General features: G+C 39.1%; 1 protein-coding gene across 1 annotated transcript in view; it reads right to left on the bottom strand.

Moving 5' to 3' along the window:
- LOC147109491 (gremlin-1-like) overlaps positions 1 to 9,269 on the bottom strand; it is a 31,268-nt gene extending 21,999 nt beyond the window's left edge. Inside the window, exons 1-2 of the mRNA XM_086003483.1 lie at positions 8,969 to 9,269; positions 7,868 to 7,980 (exon numbers count right to left, since the gene is read on the bottom strand). Of these exons, the coding sequence (XP_085859609.1) occupies positions 7,868 to 7,902 (35 nt within the window). The 5' untranslated portion in view covers positions 7,903 to 7,980; positions 8,969 to 9,269. The remainder of the gene's footprint in view (positions 1 to 7,867; positions 7,981 to 8,968) is intronic.
- Positions 9,270 to 17,428: the final 8,159 nt, after the last annotated feature.

The raw sequence follows: 17,428 nt of genomic DNA, 5'->3' as shown, positions 1-17,428 counted from the left end.
ACATTGCACATGAAAGGTCACCAGCTCCAGTGGGCAAGTATCAATGTTAGTAGAAAATGATATCAACGGTTTGTCTACCAGTCCTAGATTACAAAGAGTTACTTCATTTTAAGCCAGTTGCTTAAATGAGCTAACAACAGAAAATGCTGGAAAAACTCAGCAGGCCAGGCAACATCCGTGGAGAGAGAAATAGAGTCAACGTTTCAGGTCAAAACCCTTCGTCAAGACCTTCGGTTTCGACCTGAAACGTTGACTCTATTTCTCTCTCCACAGATGTTGCCTGGCTTGCTGAGTTTTTCCTGCATTTTCTGTTGTTATTTCGGATTTCCAGCATCCGCAATATTTTGCTATCTGCTTAAATGAGCTGCCTCCTTGGGCCTATTACCCTTATTGCCATATCAATGGGGGGTTTTTTAAGGGAATGAGTACTGATGGAAATTTCTCCCATTTTTTACATGGGTAAATGTCACACCCAAAAAGGCAAAAGTTGTCAGTCTTAAAGAGTGAAACAATTTTGTCATCAATAGGCCACACTCTGATCAGGAATAGCATAACCAAATGCAGAGCAAAGCTCTCTTTACTCAGCCTCAACCTCAAGAGCATCCCAAATATACTCGTGCATACTTCCACCTCTGATACCAATCATTCCCATGGCCTCTCTGAATGAAGTTGTCAATGAGTGCTGAATTGGAAGCATAATGAGTTGGCTTCACCAGAATGATTGAATATAGAAGATTAAGGGGTGATCTAATTGAGGTGTTTAAGATGTTAAAGGATTTGATAGGGTGGATAGAGAGAAACTATTGCCTCTGGTGGGAGAATCCAGAACAAGGGGACATAACCTTAAAATCAGAAAAAGTCCTTCTAGGAACTGAGTAATGCAGTGGGTTAATATTGACCTTTCATCTTTTGGATCTGAGTTCAAATCCAGCCCAGATTGATGTGGTAGAAGTTTTCTTTGTCTGCTGGCTGTAAGAGTCTTATGTAGAACAAGTTTGGGCATGGGCCCAAAGCACAAAAACATCCATATTTAGCACTAATCTCACTCAGAGAGGTCACAGGATAACTGAGTGGGAAATGCAAATATAGTCTGGGAGGCTCTTTCAAGTTAGGAGCATGCTGTTGAAGCAAAGTAGAAGGAGGTCTACCCTGCATCTAACTGTTTCTGGCCTGAGCTGAGAGTGCTGGATACTGACAATGGGTTTCTGAAATTGCTCACCTTGTTGAGCACAAAATTCACAAATAAAAAGCCAAAACAAAAGGATTTGTTTCATTTCAATTTAGATCACAAAAGAGATGTATTTATTCTGACATTCAAGGGTGGAACTTCCAACTCAGGGGGCAAACGTAAAACAGGTGGTAGCGGATCAGCTGCCATTATATAAATTGCTCGTTTATCCTTCTCATTGATCAGCTACCACCCGTTTTATACCCCTGCTGGAGTTGAAAGTTCTGTCCCAAGTTTGCTCTTGAATTTATTGGTTGAAATCAAAAGGCTAAAATTCTCACAGTGCACATGCCATAGAAGAATTATGAAGTAGTTACACTCTGCAGTCAACCACTGACATTTGTTGTCTTAGGGTATAATTGCCGATTACAATTATAAATAACAAATAAAATCAGCAGGTAGATCTGTTAGCTTACATTGCAAAAGGGGCAATGGAAACCCCATTTCATATTTATTTTTCTCCCCATCTTTAGACTTGCCCACAACACCCATTGTTGACAGGTAGCATGTTCCTAGGCTTCTGCCAATAAGCACTGCAACTGGTCACTAGGAGGTCTGCAATTAGAATAGAATGACTTGCTCTCTCATTTCCCCCCCCCCCCCCCCATCACCCTGGGGAAATGCCAAGCTTTTGCTTGTTAGCTGCCCTTATGATGCAACTATGATTGGGAAATTGTGGAAGGAATCTTGGCTGAAAACATGTGTTATGCAGTTCCTTGGTACAGCACAATCTGTACACTGCTGGGCTGCTCAGAAATTGCCTGCTTAAACAAAAACATTTCTTAAATTGCTGGTTGGCAAAGGGGAAAATATTGCTCATTAAGTAAACAGTAGTTGAAGGTATTAGGCTGGCTGATCTACAGCCAACCAATTCTAACAATCAGATGTGTAACTTCCATTAAGGGCAATCATATTAAAATACTGAATTAGCAGATAATGATGAGTATTAAAACTAATTAAAACAGTAGCCTGAAGCTACTGACAGAATTAGACAGTTGATTAGTCATTTTTGACATTTAGGTATACAGTCAATCGGGATATTGGCATCTGACCAAGTATTATTTAATCTCCAAAACAAACAGTAATAAACATTTGCTTTTCAAAACTCCACTCATCTCTCTATTAATTTCCCTTTGTTTGCTGCCCTATTACACATTAATAGAAGTCGGCCCAGAATTCGTGGCGAACAGGCAGTGTCCTCCATCATTCCACCTTTGAAACTGACTGCAACTTCGGGATTTGGTGCATGCGCCCTGAAATCCCAAAGTTGCGGTCTGTCGATGACAGCTCCAAAACTGGCTGCGCTGTGCTGCTCCCCCACCCCACAACAGAGCCGGCAATCAATGAAATCTCGTAAATCATTGAAACTGATGAAAACTTCGGCTCTTCCACAATAATACCGCTGTGAAATTCCCCACTAAAAGTTAGACTCAAAGGGATTAGGTGTAACTAGGGTTTTAACAGCGTATTGACTGTTATACATGGGTTAAGGGCCTGAAAAACTAATTTTAATTTTGTGCCATGTGAAATTTGTTCATTTTAATAAAATTTAAGATTTTTAAGAAACTTTAAAAAAAAATAAGTTTGTCCATCTTTATTTTGCTGCTGACTGCAAATTCCAGGCCATAGCCTTTAATTATTTCATATTCTAATAATTTAGTACTCATGAAAGAAAAAGTATAGACTCAATATATATTTTTATTCCTTAGCTACAATTATTAGTGCATGCCCTTAATTTTGTAACATAGTTTCGTGGTGCCACCTTTTGATGTTTCCGTGTGCTGTACCAGAAAATCATCTGCTGCCAATCAGCAGCAAAGTAATTCTATAGATCGTGCATTTTTGTAATATATTTATGTCAATAAAAGTGACAATGCAATGAGAAACATGGAAACTGGACACTAAAAATCTCAAGTTATATGCATACAAGAAAATCAAGGAAATGTGTTACATAATAAAAGTTTGTTATATATTGCATTTACCTTTCTTTACTTTTCACTTGTCTTTGATTTGTTCTTTTCATCTATCTGCTTTTATTTCTTTGTGTTTCTCTCTGTTTTGATTTTCTCTCTTTTTACTGCTCTTTTCCCTTTGCTACTGTTTTCTCGTCACTTTGTTTTCTCACTGCTTCCATTTCTTTTTCTTTCTCTCTGCCTTCAAGACCTCTTCTGCACATGTACAAGTAAATAATAATTACGGCTGCCCATCTTCTCTGGGAATCCTAGGAAACATTTTGAAACTGGGCAAATCTTTGTGCATTAATAGGATTTACCATTTTCCTGCCCATATAAATAGGAGAATCCCTACAATTATGGGTTCACATGTGCCATTCCCCACTGTGTGAGTTCCTGCCATAATGCACATCATGAGTTACCAAGCGGAGACAAGTTGACTCTCTACATTGGTCCTCTGACTTTCCCTCTCAATCTTCAGAGCTGCTCATCCACACCTCCTAGTGGAAAGCTCCTGAATAGCAATTGCAGAGTCTTTGGAGCAAACTATCTGCTCACCCTGTTAGCCAGGGAATGGTGCATTGTGTGAGAAGAAAAAAAATCTACAAGTTGGGAGGGGAGAAACATTGTTAATGTGAAAAGGAGATAAGCTCTTCCTTTATTGCTCTTTGAAGTGACTAAAGACTATATCCCACTGGCAGTTAATAATGAAATGATCATCCTCAATTACTGTTGCAAGTGAATGAGTTTATTAAGTATGACTTCATTAAGGAGGCCAAATGCTATTCCATTGTAAGATGGTTCAAAGAATAATTGTGTTACTCTCTGATGCCACTTATTAAAAACTGTGGGGTAGAAATTTGTATGCGTTGCACCTGTTTTTTGGGTGTAAAATGGGTGCAACACATACCACTTTAACAGCGAGACCGCCTGCACCCGATCTGTGTGGGGTTAATTTATTAATTAATTAATTTAATTTATTTAATTATAAGTTGTGAGTTCCTCACGATGCTCTCCCAGTGCGGCCACCCTGTAGCCAGAGATTATTCTAAAAGCCTGGGTAGAAATATCAATGTAATTACTGTAGAAATTACTTTTTTTACATTATTGCTTGTTCATTTTATGTGCTGTCTTTTTTATGTCTTTTATTTATTTTATGTCTGCTTTATTTATATTTAAAGTATGTATACGTGTATATGTCGGTATGTGTTTTTTTGTGATGGCGCCGATGAAGATGGCTGCCGTCCTTGCGAGCTCCGTGCATACCAGGCAGCTCAGTGTTCTTGCTGCTTGGTGCTCTCGGCTCATCAAGAAAAAAGCATTTCACTGACTAGATTACACTTCTTGTATTTAGTTATGTGACCAATAAAATTGAAATTGAAATTGAAATTGGATCTGGCCCACTGCTAAATTCAGTAGCCCATTTTTTAGACAGCCACTTAAGAGGCGTTAGGCCCCTCATTTACAAATGCAAGGAGCTTAACGCCTGTTGAAGGAGCCCTTGCTGAAATTAGTTTAGGATGAGAAAATGAGCAGCCCTGACATAAATCTATCCCCGAAATCCTCCAGTATTTCAGTTGCAGTGGTATTTTAGTCAATCTTGTGTAATCCACTATATTTTGATTCTGAATTATGTGACAATATACAAATACATTTGCCGACATGACAAGACACTGCATTCCAGATGTCTTTCACTATGTGAAGTGCTTGGATAGTGGCAGAACTGAGAATTGTTTTTTAACAGATGGTACCAAGAAAATAACTTTAAACTTCACTGTCCTGGCCAAGTCTAATCTTCAGTCAAGTAAAACAATAGATGTAAACATAACCATATGTCTGGCATCCTCAGTGGTCAGACCTAGAGGTTTCCCTTAAATGATTGCTTTTCAAAGCTAAAAATACCAAAACACTTGGTTCATATAGTAGACCTGTAATAGCACTCATCCTTTATATTGTGTATGTAAAATAATGGACACCTAGAATTGAATTACAAAGCCAAAAGGTTAAAATGATAAACCATTAGAAACCATGAGAATGAAGTTTGAGTGGTCAATAAATGTCAATGTAACCACAAGTGTTTCAAACTGCCCCCACACATTGTTTTTTATAACATGTGTGATGTTTTAATATAACTTCAAAATAAAATAAATTAAAACAGGCTGACAGCTTTTTGCAGTGTGCTCTAATAGAGGTTAGTGGGTTTGTGTGGCTCGCAGAAGAGAATAACAAGGTACTATATTGCAAAGAACTATTCACCACACATTAGGTATAATAAATTATAACATGTTCGAGTCCAACTGTGCATTACATTAATATTACAGAATCATGATCTATTGATATGAATAGTACTAATCATATTTTATCAATAGTATCTTTAATATTGTAAATATAACTATGCATAATAATGATGCCCCAAACATTCTAACGTGTAAGGCTAGAAATTAATGTTATTAATGATACTACATAAATTCTTAACACATTAGTAGCAAATTCCTCTCTTCATAGTTTAACAATAATATTAATCCATCTGAAATAAATTAGTTAATAGTCCTACCAAAGTAGAAGGAAGAGGAATCTGATATGAGTGTGTTATGCCGCCGCCTTCTAGTAAAATTGCTCACAGTAATTTCCAGGCTATACTTATAAGATGAGTGGGGTGTAAGCATTGTTCAAGAATGTGCGTAGATCTGCAGCAAAAGTAAATGATGATTTTTTTAAAACTCATTCTGATGGAATTTTATAGCTACAGATTCTTCAAATTACTCAATAGAGGGAACAGTAGTGCAATAGATTGGAAAAGGGGGAAGTGAAATTCCTCTGACCAAAAATTAGGAAATTATGGCATGGCTTTGAAATGTGATTGCTGATTTGATTTTGTTAGATTGTTGATTATAATATAAGTAGAGAAATTCCCTTTTTTCATTAAATGAAAAATGTCAGTGTCCTTTCAACTTTGGAAAACAGACTTACAAAATGAAACCCAGGATTTGACAGAATTATGAGATGAAATTCAGTCTCTGGGTATAGTGTGCATCCATTTCTTCTAACTGTAGAGGGATATATAGTCTAAGAAAAGTTGAAGGGTAGATAAAATAGGAGCTCCAGTTAATTTCAAGTGTATCCAAGTTTCAGGATATCAAAGTCTTACTCAATCTTGGAGAAGTCCAAACATACTTTCATGAAATTCCATTTTAACTGTCTTTATTACATTTTTTTTTATAATCACAATTTTTTTTTAAAGAGTAAACCCATTTAAAAATACATTTTATTTCATGTAAGCTACATCAAATGATTTGAAAGTGTGGCCACTACAGAAGAATACAAGAATTTCCAAATTGCTTTAAAGAGGCTGATATAAATAATACGATTTAAGCACTGGTGGCTAGTAACTTTGTTTTTTTTAATTATCCTATGGTTATGAAATAACATATTACCAGGAGGTACATTCCTCCCCGGCAGGCCTTTGGCCAGGAAATTGAAAACTCCCAAAGCACAGATTTAGGTTAAAACTATTGACAGTTTTGTTATTCATACAGCTATTAAACACAACAGCTGGGATTTCAACAATTTTGTTAACTATTATTAACAAATGAATTCCATATTGCAGCACATTAGTGTTGTAAACACTTATTAAAACCTTTATGGGTAATAATTTATGCTTTGTAATGCAGAGCTGGATTGGAATCAACATTTTGATACTTCTGAACTACTGTGAGAATAAAAGTTGTCAACCTTACAATGGCAAACTACATTCTATTTCCCTTTTTATAGCACAAACTGTTTAAAGGTCACCTGAAGAATTTTTAAGATAGTGGCCAAACATATATTTGTTGCATTTTTGCTATTATACTGCGGGCAGCTGGAGATTACTGTAGCAAGGCCAAATGTCTCCCAGAATTGTTCTCTCTGGCTACAGAGAGGGCAAAACGCCTGCAAAGTTTTTGCTGAGCTGCCAAGGACCAAAGCCACAGCCTTCTGATCGCCTAATCTGTGCTGTAACAACCCAGAGATGGTTAACTCTGCCTTTGAACGTCTGCATGCTGGTATTCCATACTGACCTTGTGAATTAATGCTGAGATGCAGCTGCAATAGCGCTTTGTGTTCTTGACATAAAGACGGGGGCTTGGCTGCCGCCCTGGTAAATCGGAAGAGACTATGCGAATATTAAATCGTTTTACTCTAAATTCTGTAATCAGCATCTTCTGTTGCGGAGGCACACAATTTAATATTCGAGCAATACTTTCCAAAATGCTTCACCAGAGGTCTCCAGAAGTAAAATAAACAAATAAAAGCTGATCAATGGATAACGAATAAAATAATTGCATCGGTACCTCAAAGATTACTCCTTTAAAGAGAAGGGCGGCTGTAGAAATGTGTTCTAATAAAAAACAATTTTTTTTTTGAAAAACTAAGCCGTTCAGGTCTGTGCATGACACGAGTTCTGACAACAGAATTGCTCTCGCTCTGTGTGTTAGCTGTCCCCTTCCCTCTGATCGCTCCCATCCTCCATGCATTGACTCCTTTACATCCCGATGCGTGCTGCAATCTCTGCGATTTTCCCTCTTTCCCTCCCCTCCCCTCCCCTCTCAATGGCAACATGAGACATACATAAAGGTACAACACGTCATTCAAATCCACCACGTCGTCAGCAAGTGACCTTCTTCACAGTAACTCATCCGTATGATACCTTTGAGTCATTCTGACCGCATCTTGAAACCTCATCCTATTATCTGATGACCCGCCCCGGACAGCAAACCCGCTGACGCTGACAGCAAGGCTCCGTTACAAGCGAAGAGAAAACTGCAGGGGGAAAAATGAGGAGAATAAAACCAAGGTTTCGAATACGATAGAGATTAACAAAACGAGGAAAACTGTAGAAAGGGAGAGTAAAAGGGGACAAGAAACCGGGAAAATGTAAGGGAGAGGAATAGGAAGTTATAACAGAGATGACAAAGGTGGAAGAGTTCAAACTGCATTAAAAGTAAGTTGATGGAAAGCAGAAAGATGCTGCAGTAACGGGCGGAATTCTTGAAAGACCAACATAAAGTGGACATGTCAAAGAAAGAGAAGTTGGAAAGCCACGAAAAGAGAGCGCCGAGCACACGGACCATTGGCTTTTGTCAGCTCCCGCGGTTTATATCGATGTGGCTGTAGATTAGAGCTGACCTCGGGACAGAGGAAAGGCAGTATTGGCCCAGAGAGAGAGAGGGAGGGAGGGAGCAAATAGAACGGTTGCAGAATACAACTGGACAGGTTAGTACCACGGCATTGTGACCCCAACCCAACAGACAAATTGGTCAACATAAATATCAAACCATACGATGGGGACTACTGTGTGATGTAAATGTTTGAATGGGAGAGCCGGGTGTCGGGTACCTGGCTCGATGGATTGGGTTTTTTTTTTACGCTAAGTGCAGTGTCTTGCTGCGGGAAAGCCGAGATCAGTTGTGCAGCATGTCAGATGGCGAGGGGTCGGGTTTGAGGGGAGCTCGGTCAGCACTGGTGACTGGCCTGTCCCCCCACACACACACCACCGCTTCCATCGCAGACAGCACCCACAGGGGCCAACACAGCGCAGCGACAATGAATGGTGAAAGGTATGGAGAGAGAGAGCTGTGGAAAGGGGGAAATATATAAAGCAAACAGGGAGCGGGAGTGAAATCAAGCGCGTAGTTCAGCTATCGCAACAAGCACCCTGCCTCCGAATACTTTCAGACACGAACAGCTGGACATATGGATTGAGCATTTTTACTGATAGTCGTTCTAAAAAACCCCAGTACACACTCACCTGCCGTGCGGTCCCGGTGCGGTGAGGCTCACTCCAATCTGCTGTTTCAGGCAACAGCCGGGACGCTATAGAGTAGAACAAGTGCTGGGGGCTGGCGGCTCCATAGAACGAGCCGCTGAATCGCGGGACAAATTCTTCCCGAGGCGTGCGGTCACATTTAAAAGCAAGGATGTCTCCAAACCCCCCTCGCGATCATTGGCCAGCAAGCTCGGAATCGCGGCAAATTAATCCGCCCACAAACAGCTCGTAATCGGAGCCAGTATTATTTTCACACCACGCGCAATCTTCTATCTTTGCGAATAAGCAACTCTGACCGTCATTGGGGGCGGTTTCGCCGGAGCGCTGCGCCAATTATTGAAGTAGAATAGGAACAGAAATTACAGAATTAATGAATGTAACTTCTGTTGCAAATTCTATCGGTGTTGATGTAGTTCTGCATTTTGCATGGCTGCATTTCCACTACCTGTTGGGAAATCTATCCATCTACCAATTAATGAGCTACCCACTGAACAAGCATCTAGAAAGTATGAGCATCACAGGCTGTGTCTTTAGAAGAAATTAATGCAACGTTTGCACAGATACAAAGCAATCGTGGTTTCTGTAAAGATGGAAATTTGCCCTAATTGAATCTTTTAAGATCAGCTATAACGAATTAATGTCAATACTCGTTTTCCCATCTTTATTTGATGATTTTCCCCCAAACAGTGAATACTCTTGACATCATAAGTAAAGTGATTGTGTGTGAGTTTAACAGTGTGAGGGAGCTGAGCTGACACCAGTAACCAGAGGCACGAATGTTCTGTTTTATTCAAAGCCTTCACCTGTTCATCTCAGAAGCTCGTCCCAGCCAATCGTCATGTAATGCCACGTTTATTATATACTAAGCCGGTATGGATTTTAAAATTGAAATGATAGGCAATCTCTCTCAGGTTAAATTAGGACGATTTGATTCCTAGTGAGTATAAAATGTAAAAAGGCAGCGTTTTACATTCGATATTTAAATAACATTTGTATTGCAAAGATAAATTATGTACAGAAATGTAATAAACTGGTAATACAATCATCTAAATTCACTATATCCTAGAGTAGATCGAGCCTTTACTATTAAGCTCTTGTTTTGCTCTTTCAGAAACACGAAAGAATAAGCTTTTCTGTATTATCATCATAAACTATAGAACGAGGCGAAAATATCCAGTTTCTTCAACTTGATGTTCAGGACTGTAGTCAGAGAGTGCAACGTTGAAAGAGCACGATAATATTTAGGTTAAAATGTTTCAGAGAATTTCCCTACAGTTATGATTTGCTTCATTGAATGTTGGGAAATCGCTGTCCGTCCTTTGCTCCGAGAGCACGGGAGCGCAACTCTGACTGCTGCAGATTCCCTGACAGTTGGAAAACAATCCCCTCGAATCACGATGCGCCTCTTTGATTAGAAGAGAACAGTTTGAAACGGTTACTGGAGGTGATGTGAGCCAGCATTCCGACACCAGAAAATGCTTAAAGGAAAAGTATTTTTCCGCTATATGAACATATTCGATGCAGTTCGATATAATGAGTTAAAAAAGTACTTTATGTGTTGCCAAAACGTACAATTCATTATATTCTCAATCGCACTGTGTGTACCAGTCACCACAGCGATCTGTGCTTTAAACAACGAAAATAACTCATTTCAAAAGCACTTGTAACGCAAAACATTTGATCTTTTGCGAAGCATTTATAATAGAATTAGGAGTTTATTTTTGAGTGCATTCGGAAAGAAATAGGAATTGTATTTAACACTTGTAAGCTTTTTTGGGGGGGTGGGGAGCGGAAGGTACAACTAAGCTGTTCATTTAAGGAGGATACAGTTGCCAATCCACATACTTATTTTCAACATTTTCCCAGCTCGGCTGCTCTCCCAATTAGTTCCAGTTTGTGGCCCTTATGTCACGATCCGCCTTAAAACTCAAGAAGTTTCTAAACTTTCACAACGATTTCGAACTGTTCCGCTGGCTTCGACTCCAAGCGATTCGAAATGCTTTACATTAATCCTACGTGAATCTGTAAAACATTAAAATGTTACACACACTTAAATAAAACACAAACGCTTCCGATGAAAATAACAGCCGTTGAGCGACTGCAGATTTGGAAGCGATCAGTCAACGTAAACCATCCATCAGAAACTGTGAATCACCCACTCGTATTTGCCATTTTTATTTCAAGTAAACAGAAATCAAAACATCTTGCCTTCCGTGAGGCGGTACCGGGGTGACTGTGAACGAACTTGGTCTAAAGTTATATCGTTAACGTTGTAGGCCGATGACCTTTCATCAGAATGGCCAGTCACAGACCTGAAACGTTAACTGTTTCTCTCTCCACAGATGCTGCCTGGCCTGCTGAGTGTTTCCAGCATTTTCTGCTTTTATTTCTGATTTTTTACTTTTGCATTAAAGCTATATCGTCCGTGTTAATCGGCAAAACCCAGCAATGCAAGTAAGCAGCCCTCCGATGCATTCGTACAAATGGAACAAATCTGCGCTTCTACGAACGCAAACTACAAATTGTTAGCTGGTTTCGTTCGCGCTTTTTAATCGGGACATATCTTAAAAGGTGCAGTCATTTTTTAAATGACCCTGGGGGTCGCATACTTTCCCGTTGTCTCTTTTTGTTCAACGGTAGAAGTGCTATATTATTTCATATTAAAGAGGGGAGCGGGGTGAATGCAGAGTTAGGTTGCGTTGTGCGGGATCCGTGACCGAGGGTCGCACCAACTGGCGAGATTGATGGGTTCAGTGCAGGCTTTAAGATGGTGGTTATTTTGCCAATTCAAATGACCAAGTTCAATTCTTATTTTAATGGTGATGGATTATTATCTAAATTAGGTCTGACGTTTTCCTAAGAATATCCCCTTTTTTTAAATTAAAATCAGACTCAAATTCTACAATAGAATCATACAATGGTGACAGCTCAGAAGGAGGCCATTCGGCCCGTGGAGCGGTGCAACAGCACTTCAGCTAGTCCCACTCCCCGCCCTTTCCCGTAGCCTGCAAATGTCTTTCCTTCAGGTACTTATCCAATTCCCCTTTGAAAGCCACGAGTGAATCTGCCTCCACCACCCTTTCAGGCAGTGCATCCCAGGTCCTAACCACTCGCTGCGTAATTCAATGTATCAAATTCTGTTAAATCGCTGGTTTCTGTTCAGAATGTTAGAAAATGTATTTTAAAGCCTTTTTTTACTTATTTATTTCTCAACTTAAGCAGCTACGCTGCCGGTTAAAAAACAGTTAAGGGTTAAATAGGTTGGTGGATTTCTACTGTCGAATTAATAAAACACGTTAAAACTTTGGATGAAATCTAGTTAAGGCTGGACAGTCATGTGTCGGATAGATGCAGACTTTCCTATAAACTCTGTTCACCCTGTTGCATAATGTCGGCAATACATCAGCCACTCGAAGTAGACAATCCCACTTGTAACTTGAACACATATTCTACACAAAAGTGCTGTCAATCATCTGTGATCTGGGCTACTGCCTCCAACATTCGGATCAATTTAACATGTTTATTGTTCCCATGTGTTCAGCATATGCCGAGTGAACTGATCCCGATGGATTTCTATATGGTTCCGTAGAGCCGTCTTTGTAAATGTACTAAATATGATCGGATTCAATCTGAATAACAGCGTTACAGACTCGCAGCTTCATTGCTTGTGTGACAGAGGCCGAAATGTGAGTTTCTTCAGAACATTTGAATTGCATTTCATTAACTTTCAGATCGATTATTAAATAAAGCACAAGGGCGTTTGATGATTTTCTCTTAATCAAACGCTAATGTTTGCCACGTGTAAAGTAGTAAAGACGTGTCAGATAATATAAATCAAGCTCTGTTCCCCAATTAATGTTATTTTAAAGTGGAATGAAATGTGTCCATTTCGCTGTTGCAATTTTGAAAACCCCTATCAAACGTACCAGAAATAAAATTATATACAAAACTGAACGTGTAAGGCAATTTCAAGCTAATGTGAAATACAGGATATTGCTCATGAAATTGTAGTTTGCCACGCTTATTTAAAGATACAGAACTCACAGGTGACAAAGTCGTCAATAATATTAAGGTTAGGATGAATATCACATGCAACAACTTCTTATGCAGTGTGGTATTTATGCCATATATGCCTGTCAATTTTAAATGAACCCATACTTTCCCTGCAACGGTGAAATTGGTGGTTTATTCTGCAAATTTTGTCGTCTAGTGCGCCAATCTCGCCGTTGATAACTCACTCCATGGCCCCGAAATTGCTGGAGCAGGGCATCTCGCCGCATGTCCCATTAGTGAAACTGTGTCCCTCACCCGTCAACTAGAATTTTTTTTGCCACAAGTTGCTGGAATTGTGAGCTGATAACAGCGCAGCGAGGGCAAGGGAGCATCTGGGACCTCGGTGAATGAAGGGACCAACAGTCTATCTCCTTAACCAATGAGACTTAAGGATAAAGAAACAGCAGAATGACGGAGAAGGAAATGGGGTGAATTAGTGTCAAATTAGATACAGAAAGAGAAATAAAGCGATGGAAAGAAAGATTGGATTAAGAGAGAGAGAGAAGAGACAGGGAAAGTAAGAAAAACATTAAAAAATTAATATAGATTGTTTTTAAAAACCTCTTTGAACAAATTACTATCGGCAGGAATGAGGCTCCACAGTTTCAATAGTTCCCTTTCTGGGCTGGAGAGGTTGAATGGGATTGCAGGAATATAAATCTCGTCATTAAATGGGTCCTTACGCCATTAAGTGCCAGCCTTAACTTTCTGCGGCAAGTTTAATTTGTATTTAACTGTGCAAATGCAGCAATTTCTTGAAACACATGGGGAGGTTGATGGTGAGATCCCATTTTCGCGAGGCGCAAATTGTCCACCAAATCATTGGCGTATCTCCTCGCCACAAATTGCTGGGTTATTTACACACTAATAACTGTGTGCTCATTAAACTCACCGTTATTTTCCTAGAAAATTGTGTGTCAATATTTTCCTGCATTTTTAATTAGAATACGCTTCAGTGAGCATAGCAGCAAATAAAAAGTGGTGAGGCCACTGGTCAATGTAAATGAACTGAGGTGTGTGTGTGTGTATAATTGAGGGAAATATGGACACCGGCTCTGAATGCTGCTTCCAGCAAGGAGACCGAGACTGGAACGGGGAGATTTTAACTAGCCCACAGGCACCTAAGAAGTTTTTTTTAATGATTATTTCAATTGAAATGCTGTTCTTTCATTTGCTTGTGGGAGGTCTGAATCCTCTTCTGCCGCCTCTGAACTTGTTTCAACTTTTGCTGCTGCTCCTCCTTGGAGCCCTGTCCATTTGTTCCAATTTTATCACTTTAAACAAAGCAGGCAAGGTGCAGGCGGGCGTGGCACTCTGCACTACTCCACCGCATGGCACTGGAGTGCCTTGGATATATGACGGCACTCATGAATGTGAAAAGTGCCTGCTGTACTCACTGATCTAGCCCCAGATGCAATGCTTCTGGCCCACAGCTGCTGTTCAAGCTGATTATAAATTTTCTGCAGCCATTGGAAATATGTTTCAACTGACCGATCGGGAAACAAGAAAGCATGCTTTCTTCAAGCATAAAAACAGGCGAGAATCCAGGAAAATCATGATTTTAATGGGGCTATGATGGAGCGGGACACCTCGCGATGAACGGCGTAAATTGGAATTTTTACCTCCGCCTTCGGATCATTTCTTTGTGCCACAAATTGCTGGAAGTGCGAGTTGATAACGAGGCATCTGGGACCTTAGTGACCAATAGTTTCTCTCGTTATCCAATGAAATTTAAGGATGGAGAAAGAACCAGAGGAATGATGGAGAAGGAAATAGGTTAAATTAGAAACAGAAAGAGAAATAAAGAGAGGGAAAGAAAGATTGGATTGAGGGGGGGAAAAAAGACAGATGGAAAACTAAGAAAAAATTTTAAATTTAAAAAACCTCTAGGAACAATTTACTACCTGCAGGAGTGAGACTCCACTGTTTCAATTGCTCCCTTTCTGGGTCTCCAATGTTGAATGACATGTCAGAACCATAAGTCACCTCATTAACAGAGTCTTTACAACATGAAATAGCAGCTCTAAATGGCTGTGGTAAGATTCTTTTTTATTTATGGCACAAATTCTGCAATTTCTTGTCAATCATGGGGATGTTGACATTGAGCTGCCGTTTTCGCAAAGCTAACGTTCAGCAATTTGTGTCAATTCGCCACTCATGACGTATCTTTCCATCGCCACAAATTGCTAGATTTTTTACGCACTAATAATGGTGTGCGTGTTTAATTCGCGTTTATTTTTTTGGGCCGTGATAATTAACTTCTCCCTGTTTTCAGCGAGGGTAGTGCAAAAGTCCCAAGAAAATATGGTATGCTATAAGTAATGTCATAAGTCACTTACTCCATAATTCTTCGTTCTTTTGTGCCAGTCAAGAGTCCCTATTAAATAGATTTATCTGGAAAATCTGGGCCATTTCATTTCACTAATAGTTACAATAGGCTTATCCTTTACTAATGTTGTTTTGGTCTGCTGAGTCGGTCCATTTTCTTGCAGCAGAAAGTCGCAAATCATATAAATCATAAAAGTCACAGAAGAAAAATATCTACCTGGAAAAAGTCTTTTCAAACTTGCTGTAGTTGCTGCAGTGGCAAGTTAGGACATGAAGAGCCAACTCAAGGGCGTTTAATAGTTAAGCTTTCAGTTGTAGAATGCCAGTGTATCTTGTTCACGATACTAAATTTACAAAAATATCAAGAAGAATTATTAGGCATTTCTCTAGTGACTTGTTACTATACGCCAGCATGAAATTATTTTGTTTCTGGCTATAAATATTGCATCAAGCATGTGTTTTGTCTGTAATACTTCCTGGTTCACACCTCAGATGTTACGCTTGATATAGAAAGTATGCCTTACACTGGCGCAAACCTCATTCATAAAATTGCAACAAATCACAATCGAAGAGGTTGAAAACATTTGAATCAAATCGGAGACACTTCAAATGAGGAACTACTAGAAATATGTGAAAACAATGAGTTAAGCAATGAACAGTCAGCAAAGTCTACCAATGAAAGAAAGAAGGAAAATGAACCAATTTGATCCAAACACTTATTTGAAAATTCTTTCGACCATCATCTCAATTTTTCCACTAAACTGAACACTTACTAATAGGGTTATAAAGGAGACATAAAAATGACTACATTTACAACACAATTATTAAACTTAACTATACAATACCATTTTCTGTGTTTGAAATGCTTTTAATAATGTTTTCTTGTATTTGTGCAGGTTCTCAAACCACCATTGTTAGTGCAAGAGACACAAAGCTACCAGGCTACAGTGAAGGGATAACTACTAGTCCTAGCCCTTTTTGGGCTACCCCAGATCAGGCGTATTCCCCAGACGTTCACCTTCAACTAAAGTTAAAGATAGCCAAATTCTATAAGACGCTTAATTGGGTCTAAAGGTTCAGGCTATCTCTCCCTAAAGGAAAGGAACAACGTGAAGATGTTACCATCCTCCGGATAGCACTTTTAATAAGTTTAACTAGACTGTAACCTTCCGGATATTATGAGGGTCCGGAAACCCCCCCCAGAATTCTGCAACTCCTTACAAAAGAATGTACAGAAATTGAGTTTGCGAGTTTGATACAGAAATACTACTTAAATAAATCTATATATTTTTAGAATTGTCTTAAGAGCCGACATACAGTTAACAGCTTGTGGGTCAATTGCAACTTTAACAGTAGCTTATATTTCTTATCCTCAGAGATTCTTATTCTCCAATCTTAACTTCGTACATTTTTACATTTCTTATTCTTAATTCTAATCCAGAATATCCACCAAAATCAAATTAAAAGTACCTTGATCCCCGAGACCCAGAGTTAAAAACTTACAGAGCGTGCCTCTGAAGTCGAGAGAATCGCTTTGCCCCTTTCCAGTGACTTCTGACTGTCTATCTAGAAAGCTCTACTTTTATACTTTTTTTTTAAGTGGTATATTCTTTGAAGTTTTCTGCTGATGTAAGCTAATTATCTCTAGTCATCTTCCTGTTGACTTTTCTCTATACTTACTGTCAGTTCAGCTGCCAACTTTTAGATTTGTGTCTGTTGAGTAGGTGTTTCAAAACGTATCATAAAAAACAATATGACAGTAGTATTTATTTGATGCCATTCTTACCGAAGGACTTCCATTCAATTCTAAAACTGGTTACAACCACAGACTCCTGTCTCCATGGTGTTCAAAGTTCAATACAAAAACCATGTGATTGCTTGGTGCATCTATTGATGTAATATCTTCAAAGTGTTCTGTTGGTATCATATTTACAACATGTAAATTAAAGACACTTCAACTAGGGTGTTTGTTTTCCTAGCCATCTTAGTTGGTTATATTATAATCATGTTTCCTGTTTCATTTGATGTTACTTTTACAAAGGCACATGGTTTTTTAATATT

The sequence above is a fragment of the Somniosus microcephalus genome, chromosome 12, assembly GCF_052327205.1.
Source record: "Somniosus microcephalus isolate GS21.2 chromosome 12, FLI_Smic_1.0, whole genome shotgun sequence".
NCBI lineage: Eukaryota > Metazoa > Chordata > Chondrichthyes > Squaliformes > Somniosidae > Somniosus > Somniosus microcephalus.
The sequence above is the reverse complement of the archived record's forward strand: the minus strand, read 5'-3'. Positions and strand labels throughout refer to the sequence as shown.